This window comes from Osmerus eperlanus, chromosome 28 (assembly GCF_963692335.1).
Source record: "Osmerus eperlanus chromosome 28, fOsmEpe2.1, whole genome shotgun sequence".
In the NCBI taxonomy this organism is placed as follows: Eukaryota; Metazoa; Chordata; class Actinopteri; order Osmeriformes; family Osmeridae; genus Osmerus; species Osmerus eperlanus.
The window spans coordinates 4,618,578-4,639,013 of NC_085045.1; the positions used below are offsets into that span (position 1 = coordinate 4,618,578).

The window sequence follows — 20,436 nt, forward strand, 5'->3', positions numbered from 1 at the left end:
TGGATGGAGAGAGAGAGAAAGAAAGAAACACACTTCTTACTTAAATGTAACAAGTATACAATTATAAGAGATAACAAATATTTTAAAAACAGTTAATTAAAAACTTCAGAGCTTGATGTAAATGAGAAATTAAGGATATCTCTGGGCGACAGCAAGTCTTGCCGCTAGACATCTCTAATAATGCCAGTGTGTGTGTGTGTGGGGGGGGTGTGTGTGTTTGTGTGTGTGTGTGTGTGGGGGGGGGGGGGGCGATTGTGTGTGGCGATTCAAAATTATATTGAATCGCTCAAAAGACTACAGTACTCGCCAATGTCCACACAGGGGCAATATAGTCTCATCAAAAGGCGTGCGCGTTTTGCTCTTGGCTGACTCTTCAAGTTAACTGGACTATTTTCCACTTAACCTATACATTTAGTTATATAAACATGCCTTTGCAGCTATTGTCGATATTGGCTTCAGTTTGTACACAGGCCTACTTCTGATGTCACCGATTTGCATTAAAACAGGTAAACATCAGCCTACTCCTGTCCCGCCCCGTGCACGATAAACCGCCCGCAGTCTTGCTCGATCGAAACCACACCTTCTGTATTCTGACTGGTTTAGGTCAACACGCTTAACAAGGAGTGAGTCACTTGAGGGTGTTTCTCCTTCGCTCTCAATGCGAAATACACGGCAGCTTGCTTTCTACTTAAACTTTATATCATTCTGGATTTTCCCCCCTCCGCTGTTACTCGCTTTAAGTCTCACTACTCTCAGGTTATGTTGGAGTTTGCTTAGGTAAGGGTGAGTAGGAGACACCCAGTTCACAACAGTTTTTGGTCTTTGAAATAAGTTTTTCTTTGTAATTTACTGCCTACGAGACGAACAGGAGTGCTCTCATTGGAGTACGTTTTATCTGTCGCCATGGGGGATGTGATATCAAGCCACCTGGATGAGGGAAAGCGAGAGATCATTACAGGTGAGTACGTGAGCTGTGAATGGCAACCTATTTTAAATCAGTGCTTACAGAAGCACATTTTTTCATAGTTCTGTTATTGTCAGGGGACCTATCTTGACACATGTACTCAAGTATGTATTTGCAGCCTGTGTTGTTTTTGCAAAGGGAAAAATCAAATTACAGGCCCTATTGTCGTGTACCTTCTGGAACAAATCATTCATTTCTGAGAATGGGATGGGCAATGTCAACAGCTTTCTGTGACAGACAGGGAAAACGACATGTCAGAAATCTCCCTGATCTCAGTTGAATGGAGTCTGGCATGTGGAGACTTGTGAGGAAAGACGTAGCATTAGGTCCGTATCTGAAAGAGAGACCCCTTGTCAGGTCTGAGGACTGTTGGACAGGTGGAGGTGGAGAATGAGCCTCCCAAACACACAGTACTTAGTACTATTCTCTGGATCTTCATTAGAATAGCACTCCCCACCCATCAGTGTTTCCAGCACAGAATTTAGCCAGAATGGGTTATTCCAGCCCCCCTCTCTCTAAATAACATTTCATCCTGCGAGAAAAACACGTATGTGTATAATGATGCTTAATAATCTGTGAGTGCCTCATTAAATTGGAGTATTTTCCCCGGTTCTCAGTGGATAGGAGGTTATTTCAATTTGAGCTTTAACTGAGCAATACTCCCAAGATGAGTGAGGAAAATATGATTAAGGTCTATACCCTGAGTCTTGAGGAGCAAATTTAGCGAACGAGAGAGAGACACAGACGTTACAGATGAGGAATTTGAGGAATGCATGGAAAAAGCATGTGTTCCTGTGGTTAGGAAGATCTGGGCCTTGTGCTTCTGGCTTGGGCACTGGACAGAATACCACACCATCTTTGAAGATCTGGGTGTTTAGTCAGAACACACACACACACCCACATACACACACACACACACACCCAGACCAGCCAGGGAGTGCTCAGGGGCAATCATTATGATGTGCTTAGAACACATCTTCAAACAATACCACAGGGCTGTCCCTTTTTATATTCGTGATGTCCTCAAACTCAGACTTGCACTGACTCAATCCCAATCTAAACCTCACCAATAAGCATAGAATGGAACAGGTCACACAATTTCTCTTTGTTTCTTGTCAGTGATTCATAGGCTGTCGTTGAGTGGGTGCGCTTATCTCCTGTTGAAAGATTGTTGCGGAGACGGCTGATAAGACCATGTAAGACCATAGAGTCCATGTGTTTTTCTGTCAGAGAGTACACGCGGAGGAGAGAGTATGTTCCCAGAATCATCCGGAAACTCAAGTACGAGGTCACCGTCTTGAGTTAGTGGGAGAGGATGGGAAAGATGTTCATTACCTCTGAACTAGTGTTTCCTGTTTAGAAACACACACACACATACACAGAGAGGTCTATGTTTCAGAGGGGGGGGTGGGCTGGCGTGGCATACAGGAAGTCTTGGTGTGGAATGTTTGGACCTGTGGCAAAGAGAGAGCGAGGGTCTGTTTGAATGTGTCTCTGGAGGGAGAGGTGGGCAGCTAACAGGGTGGCTCTATGTGGCCTGGCAAGGCGGGGCACTCTCGCCCTCTCTCTTTCTCTCTCTCACACACACACCCTTTTCAGGACATAGAGGCTTGTTTGAAAGAGGAGGGAGTAGAAACTGTTGTAGGTTAGCTGGAATTGTGACCCCTCCTTGTTCACTTCATACTTTTATGGTATAAACACACACACTCTCACACACACACCTCCCTCGTCTGAAGTGGGAACAGGGTCAAAATGTATGAGTCAGCCTATGGGACCATCGCAGAGGAATGTTTTTGTGAAGCGCTGTGGCAAAGGAGAAAAATGACGGTCAAGTAGAGTCTGGTTTCTTCACGGCACTATTTTACCCAACGGTTTTAAGCTAGCTTTGTGCAATTTCACTCCTGTTTTACATGCAGTGAAACTGTGTTTGCTGAATCAGGTCTGTAGTGAGTCGTGGTATCATTAGTGAACCATACTGCTGCTGATTAGACTCAGCACTGATGAGGCCCCAGCACAATTAGACTGCAAGGCTATGGAACCACCTCCACATGAGCAGCACAGCAAAACGTCAGCTGGACTCCAGGCAACAGAGCTCTCTCTCTCTCTTGCTTTTTCTCTGTCTCTCTGTCTCTCTCTCTCGCTCTCCTCTCTCTCAAAATAGATTGATCACAAAAGGAAAATTAAAAGTGTTCTGGGTAAAGAACATTAAATGGGAACATTCAATAAGCATATTACTGTCCTCAAAGGGTGTGTGTGGCTGGGAAGACCTACAACACATACAGTACACACACACATACACACACAGAGACAAGCTCCACAAATTCGGAGACACACGCATGCACACAGAGATATACAGCCTGGCACGCATAAGAATGTGACCCTGATGAGTAGTCAAACTCCTGATCAAAAGATCCAGTCTCTAGGTGTTTAAAACTTGCGCTCCATAGAAAAGACCAGCTCCCCTCCTAATGTGCTGTTCTCACAGCTCCGCTGATTTGATCAACTCCCATCATTCTTTTGTTCTTCACTTGCGGTTTATACTTTGTTTGTACTCTAGAATGTCCTCTGCCATGTCAGTGTGTATGTTCTGTTTGACAGACTGTATTAGTTCTCTTTTGAATCCCACGGAATTCATGTCTTCTGTTTAGTCTGGTTTTATTGCCTGCTCAATTCTACATCCGAGAGCACTTTAGACACAGTGGGTTTGGAAGTAATCCTATTGCCATTGCTTTCCTCCATGTATATCAGTGATTAATGGAGCTAAACACATCCACACACCTCCCAAAGTACTCTGGGTAGACAGTGGATTAGCAGTCTCTGATGACTAACTCTCCCCCTCCTGTGCAACAGTGATTACCCGAGTCCAGGGCTAAGCCTGTTTGGTTCTTCAGCATGTTCAGTCGTCTACAGAAAGTTACTGGGCCTGAGGACACAACTTGGGCCCTTTCTGTCCTGTCAGCACTTCAGCCTGGCCCCCCCTAACACACACACACACACACACACACACACACACCAACACACATAAACACACACACTGACAGTGGGAGAGAGCCAGTCCATCATCTTCCTGCGACCCGCTCCACATCCACAGACCCTCGGGCCTCACACTGTAGAGAGAATCTCACACACACACGTCTGATCGTCCTCTTTCGCACGCCCGTGCTCCAGTTTCCCAGGACTCCCAGTTATGGGATCCGTCAAGCGAGAGTGTCCAAGAATAGGTTTCACACAACAGGATGTTGTTGATTGAGTTTTCGAGTCACCCGAGGCTGGGAAACCGCGTCGGAACAAGGGAACCACCGGAGGTTCTGCTTCAGTGTGTTTTGGCGAGCGAGGTCGCCCGGAAATAGAAGTCTTGACGTAAAATTGGGACGTCCAGCTGAGATGTTCCTGGTCAGTGGAGGACACGCAGAAGACACGTTTGAGAAGGGTCACATTGTCCCCAGTCAGACAGTCAGCACCCCTGCAGTCAGATTTTGCATGGTCATAAAAGCCTTGAATAAAGGAAGCCATTTAAAGGTTTTCTCTGGCTGAAGTCTCGTGGTTATTCCCCAGTGACACGCTCTGTCTAGTTCGGTGGGTGTGTCAACCATGTCACGCTTGTCTCTCTTTATCACCTCTTAGTGATAATATAAAGTCAGAGAAAATTGGCCCAATTCCCTCTTCACAGAAAAGTCTGTCATCAAAGTCTCGTAATCGCAAGACTCTGTGTGTGAGACCTAATCAACACCCACACACACTCACAAATTAGTTGTCATTTGTGGTTTGTACACCCTGTACCTGTGTTCCTACAGTCCGTTCCTCGACACAGAAGCAGTTTTACCTCACCCAGAATCAGAATATGAGGCATTACATCATAACATCAGCATGTGTGTGATATCTAATTCCAGTAGAGCTACAGTGTGTCTGGTATTACAACTCTGCTATGCTGTTCAAGACCCAGCCTGGCCCCCCTCTCAATTCTACTCCCAGTGATTACAACCTCTGAGCACATTTCCAGGTTTTGTTCCCTTGTGTAGCTCTTAGGACTTTCAGAAACACTTTCAGAAACACTTTCAGAACCCCCCCCCCCCCCCCCCCTGCTTCCAGACCCCCCAACACACACACACACACTCACTCCTGAGCTAATGGCCACATTCCTCTGAGGCTTCCTCTGCAGTGAGCCAGCTGTCCACAACATGGTGAAGTCTCTGGGATCATCACCAGCACCGAGCCACCGCGTTGAGTCCTCCCTGACGACCCACCGAACACTTTATTGAATGTGACCACCGACGTGGCTGAATGTGTGGACCTGCAAGGTCTACGGTACATGACAAGGCCCTGCTGGGTGACACAAGTGAGATGTGGCAAAGCTTTTCGGACGCAGTCATTCGACGTCCCTGACGGTGAGGGAAAACCGCTTCAGTATGATTCAGTCTGTAGAGGAAGGTTGTGAAAGAGCATGGCTGCTGAAGTTGGGAGGGACTGGTGAGGTAGGGAGTAAAGCATCTTATTCCTGTCAGGATGTTTGTTTTAGATACCACGTTCGAGTCGCGCTGCTCAAACATTAAACCAGCTGGATCCGCTCAATCATAATCAGTTCTCACTCTTCTGACTTTGAAGACTGTAGTCCAGGCCTCTCCTGCAGCCCCACCTCACAGAAACGGCGTGAGAGGGGATTGGAAAGAATATCAACTTGGTACAAGGAGGTAATGATGGATCGAAGAAGTTCATCTATGCAGATACCAGCCTTCTGTGAAAGCCCGTCCCGGGGAAGGCCTTCCTCCCCAGGGTAGTCGTAGGGAAGTGGACCCGAGTTAGACCCGGCTCCCTCACTGATAAGCCCCTCCCCTCAGACGCTACACCGTCTGCCTAATGGCTTTAGCAGAGGGCCTAATTATACTGCCGAACCTCCCTCTTTATGAAGAAATTCAGATGCCTTGCGTTCCCCCCCCCCCCCCCTCAGCCCTCCTCTTGCAGCAGAAGCAGCATTTCATAACTGCAACGCAGAACAGATGGGATCAAAACAAGATCCTCTCGGCTCCGCCGTAATTACAACTGTCGTGCATTAGCATATTTCCCATCCATTTCCGAATCATAAAGGCTTGCCGCCAGTTTAGTAATCATGATTTGAGCGGGCGCATGATACTGTATACAGTAGACTACGTTCCCCCACAACAGGAGTGACTGTTATTCCCAGTACTTCAGGTCTTCTCATGGACTGGGACTGGGCGAGTTAGGGTTTCCAGCAGGGCTTTCCTCCTGAGGAAACAGGGCGCTGAAGGAGCTTCTGGGCTAGATGTTGGTGGACTCAGTAGATTGGTCCATTTGATGGGAGGACTCTTGGCTGTCCTGTGTTGGATGGAGCCCAGCTGTTTGGCACCAGCAGGGCGGTTTATTTCCCTCTGGTCTGGCACTGATCCAGCTCTGCCTCTCTCTGTTCCACAACTCACCCCCCACCCCACCCCTTGCCAACAGACCATTCCTCCACGCTACATTTAGTACCCCAAACTCCAAATAAAGGGGGTCGGGATTGTAAACAAACAAATGTCCAAGATGGAGAGTCACTCCAGAAAGCACTCCTCACTGGTTGGATTTCTCAGCATGAAAGTTTAAAATGTTATTGGAAAACTTTCAGCATATGTCTTTGAAGATATTACCTTTTTACTTGCACAAATGGGCTGATACTGTGTTGACTCAGTGTTGGGCAGGACTAAAGACCTTTTGAAGGCTAACTGATTAAGGCAAACATGGAATTGTGGACCTTCAGATAAGGGACAAAGAGGAGAGTGTGAAACTGAGCTTCCTCTAAAACCCGCTGTTTGACTTTCAATGTACAGTAGAACCATAAGTCTGCTCGGTTGATAAGCATGGTGGGGTCAAAGGTCAATCTGGCTCTGTCACCTCAGTTGCTGTATCCCAAATACAGCAACCATGCACTGTCAGCACATAATCCCATCTGTCTAACACCCCAGTACAGTGAATGAGTCCCCCCACCCCCCCTTCCCATCCTGTGTTTGCGGTGGTAGCGTAGGACGACCCTGGCTGACTGTGTCTCTCTCCTCCTGCAGCGAGGACAGGGGAGGTGATGGGGGAGTTCAGCCGGCTGTACGGGCAGCAGTACGCCGTGGCCCTCTTCAACCAGGTCCGCTTCGACATCGAGGGAGGCGGGGCGCCCCAGCCTCAGCTGCTGCATCGCAAGGTAACCGCGTTCCTCCCGACAGAACTCCCACGCTAGCCTCTCCTCGACTCCCCTTCTCTGAGCTCTGGGATCAGGGCTTTTATTACCCGACTTCTCTCAGGTGGTTCTGGCTGTGACGCTGGTCTGTTTCGGATAAAGGCCTTCTCTGTGGTGATTCGGGATACATGTATTCATTTGGTGGCCTCTTGCAATAATGATGATGTATTCATTTTGTACATGTCCTTACCCTAACCTTTTCCAATACCTATCCCCTTCGATCTGAAGCAAACGTACAAAGGTGCAGAGAGTTGGTGCAGCAGATAATCAAGGACTGATAAAGTGTAGCAGACACCGTAATTAACGGTACAACAGTGGTTAATGCTGAGGAACAGACTGTGTCGCAGGATATAGCGGAAACAAACTCCCAGATGTTCAGTGAAGTCCAATGTTTGTTCTGAAGATTTAATGTGTTTGGATTAGATAAGTAGACGGGCTGGGTGGAACATGAAAGTAGACCCGTTTGTTCTGCCAGAGGCGGGTGAATCCGAGCCCATTCGGTCTCAGACAGGCGAAGAGACGCTTCGGTTTCCATGTTTGGTGCTGGCCATGCGTCTCATGCGCATCTCTCTGATTGGATCCTGCTGTGTTTCTGTTTCTGGGTTTGAAGGCTGTTACGCCAGGCTACATTTGTAAAAAGAAGAGTAAAACAGTGTTGTAGTCTGTTTAGTCAGTCAGCCACATGGTTTTTCCCGTGTGCGAGTCTTGGTGATGGACTCCAACCTGCTGGGGGTAGGAGAGGTTTTTGAGGTATGAGCCCCTCTGCCCAGACAACAACAACCCATTGGGTGGCCTTCACACAACAGTAAACAACCCTTTTGAGTCTAGGATTTTCAGCTCAGACCTCCGAGCCAAACCACTAGAACAGAAGCGCAATGACGTCGGACTATTTCTGCGGTTTTCTGCTTACGGCGAATGTTTTGCTGGTGCAGGAAAACATAAATACAGCGTGGCCTTCCTGTCGTCGTCGTGGTGGGTTTTGAGCCAAGGTTCTTTCGTCCCTCAGGTTCCTCTGGCAAACAAGTCGATCTTCTCCGGGGCTCTGTTCCAGTATCTGGAGGAGAACAAGAAATGGAGGAACCGCTTCCTCTTCGTCCCAGACTCCTACAACATCCACTACTATGAGAACAAAACGGTAAGAGAACCTTACCACGCCCTGGTTCTACCCCCGGACATCCACAGGCACCAGCTATTCTCTCCTACTGTTAAAGATTATTGTACAACATCCCCAGCATGTTTTTGATTAGCCTTGTTTGTGTCTCACGTCTACCCTGTCCTGCTGTCCTCCAGTCCCACGATAGAGGGCTGCACCCCAAGGGAACCATCAACTGTGCTGGCTACAAAGTGCTGACCTCCATGGAGCAATACATGGAGCTGCTTGACAACAGTCTGCCTGGTGAGGCGAGGGAGAGGGAGAGGGGAGGGGGTAGGGACGCTAAATGTCAAGCATACTAGTATAATGTCAAGGCGTGACTACTCTCGTCAAGTAGCTCTTGTGGCAATTGTACCCATCCTGTTTGTTAAGTTTAATTGGTCGAGCTCATATATATGTTTTTGCATGCGTGTGCATTCCAGGTGTGAAGGCCAAAGCGGGCAGCTCCCCGTTCCTGAAGTGTGCCACCCAGTTCCCCCTGATCCTGTGGCACCCGTACGCTCACCACTACTACTTCTGCGTGGCGTCGGAGAAGGAGCAGCTGAAGTGGCACGCCGTCTTCCAGGACTGCGTCAGACACACTAACGACGGTGGGTACAACAGCTGCCGACAGGAAAGGACATAAAAACATTAGGGACAGTTCGGGTTCATTAATGGATGGTGAATGTAAGAGGTTCCTTTTCAGTATTGACCATTTTTCACAGTAGGCCCACACATGAGTATCATTTCACGTGCCCAGACTATTTTCGTGTTCCACTGTGATGTTGTTCGGTGAAGTAGAAACAATGATTGAGCAATGGGATGTCTGGCAAGTGCCCCATTGCCTTGAAACAACGACTTCACAGTTTGCTTATGTCTGATGCATGCTGGGATGTTGTTTACATTATTATACAGAACCAGTCTGTTAGGTTTGGTCATGTTTGGAGTATGCCGGGGCAGGCCCCTGCTAAATCCAGGGTAATGTAGTAACAGTGATCTCATAGAGCACTGCATCTGGCAAGATACTAAATATTACACAATATCTGTTAAGTTTCCCACACTTTTCTTAGCTGTCTCGTCTTCCTTCCTCTTTGTCCTTCCTCACTCCTCATGTTGATGCAGTCAGCATTGGGGGTCCCACGCTGAGGTGTACCAGAGAAGTCAGAGAGTGTCTCTCTCTGTGTTCTCGCATCTGTGGTTGTTCTGATTGGCTGGTCTGAAAGACTCGTTCAAAGAAGGCACCGCCCATATGCAGCGAAGAAGCACTTGCAGATCCAGAAGAGCAGTGGTCGCAGCTGCGTACTAATACCAGACTGCGATAATTCTCTCTCACACACACACAAAGACACACACACGAGCGGAGGAGTTGCTCGAGCCCACTGGTGGTAAAGTGCTGACGTCTCATCTCAGGAATGATGGCTTTCATCTGCACTCCATGCCAGTCCCTGGCTGGCTGATCTCACCATGGTGCATATCTGCCTGTCCCACGTTATGACTCAGGAAGGCACTTGGAATGGAATGAGCGCAGTCGAGGAAGTCACCAGGTATAGCAATGGCTCAGTGGTGGAGAATTTCACTGCTAATTTAAGTAATTGCAGGTTCAAATCCCCCCCCCATGTCACTTTGTATAAAAGCGTCTGCTAGATAATCAAGGGTGATTACCAGTGTTTATGAACACCACAATCCAATGTTAACAGTTAATTAGCTACAGGAGTTATGGATTTGATTTTGGATGGGGTTTGTGCAGGCTAGGCCACCCATGGTTCTGTTTGAGGCGATGTCTGTTTTGGCACAGAGATACGCAAACATAGTTTATACATAGTTCTTGGGGTTCGCCTTGATTTCATTAGGCTGTAATTTTCTCAACTGTATAATTAGCAGCCACAGACTTTCAACATTGGTATCTGGAGGAGCATGGAATCTTGAAGTTTTCAGGAGGATAGAAACTCAGGTGGAAGTTGGATCGTCGTGGCTGCAGAATAGTCTCCTTGTGATGTCAGTTGTTTAGATGGTCCCCATAGCGACATGGGCGGTGAACTGACAGTCAGAAGTGGTACGGACAACCTGTCACTGCTAATTGGCCGAATTGTTTCAACTCCACGACGAGCTGTCCCCTGCCCTGTTTACCTTCAGTCATGTTTGAGAACTGAAGTCATCTCATGCATGGGTCACATGACCCTAACTAGCAGTATAAGGCTTTCACTGACAATTTTGCTGGGTGACAAAGTGCCTTGTTGTTCTACACTCTATGCAGACCATATCCAACCCCACACCAGTTTTACAACACAATTCTACACATTCCATGGTAGTTTGCAATGTTTTCTTCTCGTCTGGAGATTTAAACTTCTCTTCTATTTCGTGGTATTCAGGGTGGGCGACGCCTTGCGTGACTAGACTTGAGGCCACGCAGTATCAGTCACTACCCAAGGTTTTAACAGGCACTTCTATGGGTAAACCTGTGATGCCCCTAAATTGAATCATTAGGAGTTCATAGAGATGTTCTGAGCTGAAGTACTTTAGGTTGGCTCGGTACCACAGAGAATTGTGGGCATGTGTGAAGGTGATGTGTCCAGGGACATAACTAGAGAAGGCATGTAGGGAATTTAGCCCTAAACTGGAAGCATGAGCTAGCCACATGTTGTAGGGCACACTGGATAGAGCCAGGGGCTCTATCAGTCACCTTGTTTAAACATACAGGGCTCAATGTGACCTCTAACTCAATAGACAGGCTGGCAGACGGGCGGGCGGGCGGACAGGACTGGGTAGAAAGTGTTGAACGAGCATTCTTGGGATTCTCTCCTCAGACAAATTGTGTCTGGTCTGATTAGGTTTCAACATCAGATCTTAATACTTTAGCCAGGGGCTTTCTATTCTTTCAAACACACAGTTCACTGAACCTTTTTAACTTCTGCTAAGGTACAATAACTTAGCATGATCATGGAGTGGATAGACGATATATTTGTATTCATTCAATTGTGTATTTACATTTGCACAAAGGACTGCAGGCTCCCTCCCCCTCTCTCTGTCTTTCTCTCTCTCTCTCTGTCTCTCTCTCTCTCTCCTCTCTCTCTCTCTCTCTCTCTCTCTCTCTCTCTCTCTCTCTCTCTCTCTATCTCTCTCTCTCTCTCTCTCTCTCTCTCTCTCTCTCTCTCTCTCTCTCTCTCTCTCTTCTCTCTCTCTCTCTCTCTCTCACTCTCTCTCTCTCTCTCTCTCTCTCTCTCTCTCTCTCTCTCTCTTGGAGGTTGGATCCCTTTATAATGGGAAGTTCCTTTCATACCCTTATAGGCGAGATTATAGAGGAGCAGTTTTCTTTGTTTTCATATGTTCTTCTGACAGTTCAGAGAGCAGTGTAGACTGTTTCGAGACCTTGGTCTGGAGAGACTGCATGACCTTTATGGAAACAGGCAGAGGAAATACCCATAATAGTTAACATGCCTCATCTGGGACCCAGGTCAACTTGAGAGAGTGGGAATGACTGCACGTGTTTCGCCTCACAAAGAGCATTTCATAGCCACCCTGAACCATTTTTTTAATAAGGTGTGACTATAGAACCATACCCATTTAGTTGTTCTGTCTCACAGTTATTAACAGCTGTGTGTGTGTGTGTGTGTGTGGGGGGGGGGGGGGTTCATGATAATTGCTACATTTTTTCTTTGCTGTTGAATCCTCTCTTGAATGTCTTGTTTCTCTTAGCTTTGAGACTCTCTCAGGGTCCTTTGTGTTTGAGGGGTTGGCAGATATCCCCTCCTACCACGATGAGGCGAAGCCAAAATAAATGACTGTCTCTCACACACGCACACACACACACAGAGTTTTAAGAGGCAGTGGTCTGGGACTAGGGAGTTCCTGCCTCTGAACTAAGTACCACCTCCCCCATCAGACCCTCAAGCCCCGCACTCAGACCCTCTCACTTCCTGGCTTTGTTATGACTCAATACACACGCTCACATTCCAAAATGTTTGACCAAAACACAAGATTTCACACAATTGTTCATCTCTCCTCCTATTGAGCCTTTTGGACTATTATATTACTAATATCCATCACTTTAAATGTAATATAAATATACAAATGAACACAATGTAGAAAATATCTTTCTCCAATCTGCTCTGGAGGACATTAGTCTTTTTGGGTAAGCTTGGATAAGAACCTGTCTTGCTAACATGTTGATGCCGAAGTCACTTGAGTTGACAGCTAGTAATAGATCTTATGAAGTCATCAAGAAAATATAGACTGTATGTATTTCGTGTTTTTAACATCCGGAAACAATTTCTAAACTGGCCTAAACTGTCTCAGTGAAGTCTCCCTGGGGTTGTCATGGTCACATGCAGCTACATAGGCACATCAAGAGATTCCCAGTTCACTTTGTTGAAGTCGCTCACACTGCATGAAAACCAATTTAGAATTGGACTCTCGTCTCACGAGATCTTAAGACATAAGTTTCATATTCCTCATAGTCACTGCTCCTCAAGTATCAATTTCTTATAAGTCATTTAAAACGGTCTCAGCTTACTGTCACACGAGCCGTTTTTCAACAACAAAAAAATTCCATGTCATCAAATATCCTCCTGTGTGTGTGTGCAGGCCTATCTGAGGAGAGCAAGGTGCAGACGCCGGCCTTCACAGACACCGTGAGGCTCTACCGCCAGGCCAAGGGCCAGTACGGAACCTGGGACATGATGTGTGGCCTGCCCGCTCAGGTAAGCCAACACCTGCTCTCTCTCTCTCTTTATCTCCATCTCTTTCTTTCTCTCCATCTCTTTCATTCTCTTTGTCTTGCTTTCTCTTTGCATTGCCACGTATTCCTTGCTTTTTGTCGCTAAATCTCTCTCCCGCTCTCTCCATTTGTCTCTCTCTCTCACTCTTTCTCTCTCTCATGCATGCTCTCTTTCTCTGGCTTTTTGAACCCAGGCTTCAGGTCAGAGTATCCATTCACAGGAAGTAGCTCCACTTTAGCTCCTATTCATGTATTGTCTAGATGAGAGGCCCTCGTCCACGGGCATGAAAACAGTTTTGTCGTCTCTGGTGTGTGGTGGTGGTTTCCATACCTCTGCCAACAGAAACAGGTTCGACCAGCTGGTTTGGCCCAGATTGTGAAATTATGATTGATCCCCCTCTCAAATGTCTCATTTTTTTGAGTCTAGCGGCTTGGATGACAAGAGCCTCTCTGTTGTGCGGCGCGGGAGTCGTTAAGGCTGTATCCGAACGGCTCGTGCTCCATGCTCTTCCCTTGCCCTCTGTCTCGTGTCTCCGAGCTGGAATGAATGCCCGCCTCTGTTCAGGAGGAGTCCACAGTGCGCTGAAGCGCGTCTCAGACAGTCGCTCTCCCCAAGTTTATCCTCTTGCGTTTCGGAGACGCGTCCGTGACCCCAGCGTGAGACCGTAGGCGGCTCTCCCCTGTTGCCAACGCAACGGGCTGCTGTTCACTGTGTGACACACCCAGTGGGATGGAGCTCTGGTGTGGCCTGGCGTGACCTGGTCATGATGTCACCCATGGCAACCCCCCCCCCCATACACCCACCGCTTATGACTTGTTGTAGAGCGTTGTCTTGGGATGAATTGTGTGAGAGTAGTCCAACCACCATGTTGTATAGTTTGGTGGGTTAATTTGAGTGAGTGATTGGGTGAGTGTGTGTCACCTTCTTCCTTCCTGTTCTGTCTATGAGACACCAGGCGTGATGGGTGTGAGTCAAGGCTCATGAGGCCACGCTGTACTTACCCTATCCACCACCGTCTTGACCTCTTGGCCACAGGATGCTGTCTCACCCCAGGGCGGAGGCCCTGATGTCACTTTGTCACAAGGCTCTGAGTTAAAGATGTCTAGTTCGGATCAGACCTCCATAAGTTTGGTGCGCCCGTTTGAAATGTTTCACCCTCATTGGTTGGGTTTAACGCTCAAAAACATGTCATACAATAATGTATCCACTTAGCTAATGCTTTAATCCAGTGGTTCTCAACCCTGTCCATAGGGGGACCCCCTGTCCTGCATGTTTGAGATGTTTCCCTGCTCCAACACACCTGATTCAAATAAATGGCTCGTTATCGACCTCTGTAGAAGCCTGGTAACGACCATTCATTTGAATCAGGTGTGTTGGAGCCGAGAAACATCTAAAACATGCAGGACAGGGGGTCCCTGAGGACCAGGGTTGAGAACCACTGCTTTAATACAAAGGGACGTTGTGGGGGGGATTTGAACCTGTGACCTCTTGATGTATATTTTAATGCCTTAAGTCAATCAGCCTTTGGTTGATTGATTCTTCTATTCTGTCCTATTTTCTTTTTTGGTGAACATGATTTTTTCGCCCTTTCTTGTTTTTAACCTGTAGCACTTTGAGATTTTAGCTAATATAAAGTGCATTATAAATATTATTATTATTATTATTATTAATGCGGTGCTGAGGAGCTATACCTAACCCCACTTGGTGTCTCCTTGAAGATCCTGGCCAACCTGGTGATGGAGTTCCTCCTCCCAGAGCTCCGGGACCTCATCTGCCCCCGACTGAAGGGCAAGCTGCCTGACAGACAGAGGAGCTGGATGCTGGTACACTCTCTCTCATACAGCTCAGCCAAATAAAACGTGTATTAAACCAGTATCAAAGTAAAGATTGCACGTTTCCTGTGAGTGTGCCCTGGCCCCTGTGCCCATGGCTGTGTGTGTGTGTGTCTGTTGTCAGATCTCGGACGCGGTGTACAGCCTTGTGCAGCAGCAATGTCAGGGGCAGTACGAGGCGGTGGTGCAGAGCTGTGAGGAGGGGCGCCCCCTGCTGGAGACCTCCATACGCACAGACATGGACCAGATCATCACCTCCAAGGAGCATGTCACCAACAAGATCCGAGGTCTGTCCCCAAACCCTTGCACCACCGACCGAGTCTTGAGTCAGTGATGACTCGACTTGAAACTAGGAAGTAGTTGAGGTGCATTTGATTTGTCTCACTGATGGACTAGTCCATTGGTTTCATTGCATAGGAAGAAATTCATCAAGTGCACCCCCTTGTTTTTTTACAACAGCAAATTATGTTTGAAGCCAGTCAGCTTGGCACTTTAACACACTCAAACACCCAGACAGCACCTAAGGGGGGGGGGGGGATCAAGGCCTTTCCACATACCGTAGCACGCTATAAATCAGTAGCTGCTTTACAAAACAATGGTCCATACCCTGAATTCCAATGTTCTGTTAGGAGGCCTTGAACGATGTTTTGACAGTGTTTTATCACAAGCACTTAAGCGGTAAAAGCTGTTTCCATTGATTGAAATGTATGCATGCAGACGGACAGCATTCCACATACCTCTGTCGCAAGTAGGATGAGTAAGGCGTTGTGAGGACAACACCGACTGAATACTGGCAGGGCTTTCCTATTTTTAGATCGAGCAATTTCCGGAAGTGTTTAATTTGATTGAAAGTGCAGTTCGACCCAGGGTGCAAACCTATGATCTGTGTGAGGACTTTCCCTGTTCTGTGTGTGTGTGTGTGTTCACACCTCCTTGCGGTCTGCTCCACCAGCGGTGGTGCTTCCCAAGGCGGAGAAGCTCCTGAAGGTGAGCATCGAGCCCTACATCACCTCCATCCTGGACGCCCTGATGGAGCCCACCAGCCGAGGCTTCTCCGAGGTGCGGGACGTCTTCTTCAGGGAGCTGGTGGACATGGGCAAGAACATGCTCAACGATGGCAGCAAGGAGAAAGTGGGAGAGGTGAGGAGAGGGGATTGAGGAGGCGACCAGCACGCATTTAAGATGTAGAGGTTGTATTTGAGAAATGTCATACCATTTCGACAACAATTATTCCTACAAAGTTTCCCTCCAAGTAGGGTAACAAAAAGACATCACGTGATTTATTAAAATTTGAGAAAGGATCGTCTAAAGAGGCATAACGCGTCTTACGTTTTTCCCTCCGTGACTCGCTCTCTCCGCCCGGGCCCTGTCAGCACATGGACAAGATCTCCATGCTGGCCTTCCACCCGGTGAAGATGCAGAGCTGCTACGAGAAGGTGGAGCAGCTGAGCCTGGAGGGCCTGCAGCAGAGGTTCGACGTCTCCAGCCCCTCCGTCTTCGTCCAGAGAGCCCAGATCCTCATGAGGGAGGCAAGTCTACGACCACGCCTCCCCCCCCCCCCCCCCCCAAACACACACCTCCCGAAGCAGGGTTACGTTCAGAGCGCCTTGGGGGTAACCCTTCAAATTGACGTCCTGTTTGGTGAACAGCTGACAAAGGCCGCCCTCCATAGCCTTTTGTTGTGGCTCGCTTGTTCGGCTATTCCGACTAGAATTCCAAAAGCCACGGAGAGAGCTTTTACTGTTGTGGTCGGTGAAAAATCACCCACTGGTCACTAAGCTGTGCAGCTATGCTCAGCACACAGGCTGAATGCCCCGGTTGACAGGCTGTAGGTTTGGGGAAAGGGATCCCAGAGCCAAGTATTCAAGCATTCATCACCCCCCATAGTGAATCACACAGCTGACCTCTCTCCATAGGCGATGGGGAGGGTTGGTAATCTCAGCTTGAAGCCGAGGTCACACAGAGTTCAAATAGAAACATGTGTCTGGGGTTCTGTTTATTCTCCTTAAACATGAGCAAAAATGCAGCCACTGGACTGGGAGTGTGTTTTGTTTAGCGTCATGGGAGGGGTTGGGGTTGGACACGATTCAGCTTGCATAGGAACTGTACCATTTTGTAACGCTGCTCTCGATGAATTCCTAAGGGCACACTGCCCCCTTGTGGTACATTGTCACCCTAACACTTGAATGCAGCACTTCTTGGTCCTCTTTACCTCTGATGAAACACACACCTCACTTTGTCATCGTGTTCGACTGATAATGACATTGCGCGCGTGTGTGTGTGTGTGTGTGTGTAGCAAATGGACGATGCAGTGTACACGTTCGAGCAGATCCTCCACCAGAATCTGGAAGGCCAGGGAAACGACGGCTTCTGTAAGACCATCCAGCGCTGTCAGGACCGGGTCATCAAGGTGAGACAGGACAGGCACCACCCCACTGCCAGGGTGGGCACAGGAAGGGTGGCGAGGGAAAGGGGACCACACGCCATTTGTTCTTCCCATCACCTGATAGTTGTGTTCATGTTCCTCCTTTAGAAATTTGACTATGACAGCAGCACAGTGCGTAAGAGGTTCTTCAGAGAGGCGCTTCTTCAGATCTTCATCCCGTACATGCTGAAGCAGCTCGCTCCCTCCTGCGCCTCGGTAAGTCTCTCACCTGCCTCAGGTCTCGCTGTCTCAGTGGGTGGTTTCTCACCGTGCCACGCCGCTCAGCGGGAAAACCCCCGCAACCGTGCAGTATCCTGCCCTGGTGGGCTAGCGCAGCTGTGGTTCGAGGTATTCATGAATAATGTGTCGTTTTCAGGAGCTGCCTCGCTTCCAAGAGCTGATCTTTGAGGACTTCTCCAAGTTCATCCTGGTGGAGAACATCTTCGAGGAGGTGGTTTTGCACTCAGTCATGAAGGACATCATGATGGGTGAGTCTCATCGGTTCCCAATAATACTTATTCCCATGTTTGTGTATTATGTACAAAAAAAATGTCTCTGAACCAAAGAAAACAAAAAACTGAAACCACTGTTTTTGTTCTCTCTCCGCAGCTGTGAAGGAGGCAGCAGTCCAGAGAAGACACAACCTGTACAGGGACAGCATTGTCCTGACCAACAGTGACCCCAACCTGCACCTGCTGGAGGACAAACCCTCCATCGACTGGGCCGAGGAGTACGGGGCCCAGGAGGAGGCGGAGGGGCAGGAGAAGGAAGAGGAGGGAGCGGAGCAGGAGTCGGGAGACGGTGCAGCGGCCCAGAGGAGGCGCAGGATGAAGCAGGTGGTCTCCATGATCCAGCCTGAGGACTCTCCCGAGCTGCCCAACGAGTCCTGCCTGGAGGTGCCCGGGGTGGACGGGATCCCGGAGGAGGAGGAAGAAGAGGAGGAGCATGAGGAGGAGAAGGCAGAGGCCTCACCCCCCACAGAAAGCCCAGACCATGAGACCAAGAACGAAACCAGCCTCAAAGCAGACATCCTGGAAACCCCCCCTGCTCTGACAAATGGTTCGGTCCTGAGAGAGGTCGAGATGCCGGAGGTGAAAACGCAAGCTTCTCCAGAGCCTCAGGAAGTGGACGAGACGGAGAGCTCCTCGCAAGACGCAGAGAATGCTTCAGCCATTCAAAGTGCCATCCAGGAGATCGACAACGCTGTGCAAGAAGCAGATATCGAGCAAGTTACTGTGGAGGTGGACGCCTCTCCCTCCGATCAAGAGTCACCTGCACCTTCAGAGGAAGTGAGTGCTGCCCCTGCCCAGCAGGGGGTGCTATCCACGCCTACGGGGCCGCGACCAGAGCTTTCACCGGTTCAGGAGGAGCAAGAAAACACAGCAGAAGTGACCGAGCACACCCTTGACTCTCCTCCCCCTTCGCACGATGAGAGCGGCTTCCAGTCCTCCACCAGCGAGGTACTGGAGGAGGAAGAGGAAGTGCCGCCCAGTGTGGAGGCCAGCCCCAGCCCGGAGGTGCTTCAACCCCAGGAGGAGCCCCCTCGAGCCGGGGCCAGCGGAGGGACCGTGTCCCCCGAGGATGGAGCGGCCGTACACCACAGTGACTCTGAGACAGGAGAACAGCATTCTGCGAAATCAGGACCCATATAAATATCATAGGATATCATGTACTGTTTTTCTTGTCAATGTTTATCTCACAACTCTAAACGCACCCAATGTCCTTCTTCGAATATTCCAGATTTGTAGTGTCACAATCATTCCTGCAATAGCACACAATATTTTGCCGGTGTTAGGCTGTGGTCAATGATGGGGCTGAGCAGGGCTCAGATGTTTGAGCAATCTGTTTTTGATCACCATCTACATTCCGTCTGCTACATTTTTTTTTTTTGTATTGCTTTTTTTATTAAATGTTCACTTGGAGTTTTCAGCATGATAGACCCAGTTACTATGGTTTCTGTAAATATGAAAATGGTGGTTGCACATCATTCAGGTGTTTATCTTGGGATTTGTTTATAATAATTGTGTCACAAACTAATGTTTCACAAGTGCATCCACTTGTTTTTGTATGATCCAAACTACTAGCGTAAATCGTAAAATCCCCAAAGCTTTCAGCTGGTTGACTGGCCTTGACGGTCCCTGCAAAACAAATCTAATATTCATAGTCGAGTTTATAGCACTGTTGTTTGGATGTGCCTCTCTTGCTTATGTATCTACGTTTAATTTAGTTTTGTACATGATATTCAAGACGCTTTCTAGCTGTAAGCATGGGCTCGTGACAGTCTTCAAGTCATTTGATACATCCCGTTTAAGTTACCAGAAAGGCTGTTGATTAATTCGAGCCATAGTGGATGGTGGAAAATGGACTCAAAGTACTTTTTATGTCTCTTTCAAATTGAAATGACAATCCATCAAGTAGGTTGATGTGTGAAACTCTTTCTTTCTAGTCACATAGAGGTTGAGCAGTCCTCAAAAACGATTTTATTTCAATGTGACAATTTTGTGTTGATACAGTAGATGGGGATGTTTCAGTTTCGTTGCCATGCCCAACAAAGAAAGCTCATGTATATTTTTTATTTACTATGATTGGTTAACCATGTTTATGCCATTTTCACTACCAGCCATTTTTACTTTTTTTATATATATTTTCACCAGTGCCTAAGTTGATTTGTTTTCCCCATGTTGTATTTATTTTCGGTTGCACTCTGTGCCTTTCAATGAGTGTGCTTTTACATTTATTTTACCCAGTGTCATTCAAAAGATTGTTATTGATAATAAATAATTATTGATCAAATCAATGAATCTCCATGCCTTTATTCATGATGTTCAGACATTGTATCACTGTTTATTAAACACGTACTGTGAGACAGTTAATATTTTTATATTTAGAACGGAAACAATGTTTATCACCACCTGGTGTATACTTTGTGTTCAAGATGAGCAATATTGGATGAGCAATTATTGTAAAAGATTAAAAAATAAGATTATTAGACCTTTGTGTTTGCATACGTGTCCTAGTATTTTGCTGGTACTGTATTAGTTTATATTTGGACATGTGTCTATGAATCATAAGGGCACTCTCATACTGAAAGTACGTTTCCAAACAACAGACACTGCTAGGAAGAGGCTGGCTGTCGCCGCTGTAGGCTACG

General features: G+C 47.7%; 1 protein-coding gene across 1 annotated transcript; it reads left to right on the forward strand.

Annotated features, from left to right (window-relative positions):
* The first annotated feature begins 612 nt into the window (after window positions 1-612).
* niban2b (niban apoptosis regulator 2b) lies at window positions 613-20,120 on the forward strand. The gene is made up of 14 exons (XM_062454439.1): window positions 613-958; window positions 7,015-7,145; window positions 8,188-8,316; window positions 8,472-8,577; window positions 8,757-8,924; window positions 12,895-13,010; window positions 14,747-14,851; window positions 14,985-15,147; window positions 15,813-16,000; window positions 16,234-16,389; window positions 17,157-17,270; window positions 17,394-17,501; window positions 17,662-17,773; window positions 17,895-20,120. The coding sequence occupies exons 1-14, from the start codon at window positions 904-906 to the stop codon at window positions 18,935-18,937; spliced, it is 2,694 nt and encodes an 897-aa protein (XP_062310423.1). The 5' UTR covers window positions 613-903; the 3' UTR covers window positions 18,938-20,120.
* Window positions 20,121-20,436: the final 316 nt, after the last annotated feature.

Coding starts and splice junctions, on each gene's coding strand:
- niban2b (XM_062454439.1), top strand. CDS start 904: ATGGGGGATGTGATATCAAGCCACCTGGATGAGGGAAAGCGAGAGATC. Junction 8,925..12,894: donor CGTCAGACACACTAACGACG/GTGGGTACAACA, acceptor GTGTGTGTGCAG/GCCTATCTGAGGAGAGCAAG. Junction 16,001..16,233: donor GCAAGGAGAAAGTGGGAGAG/GTGAGGAGAGGG, acceptor GGGCCCTGTCAG/CACATGGACAAGATCTCCAT.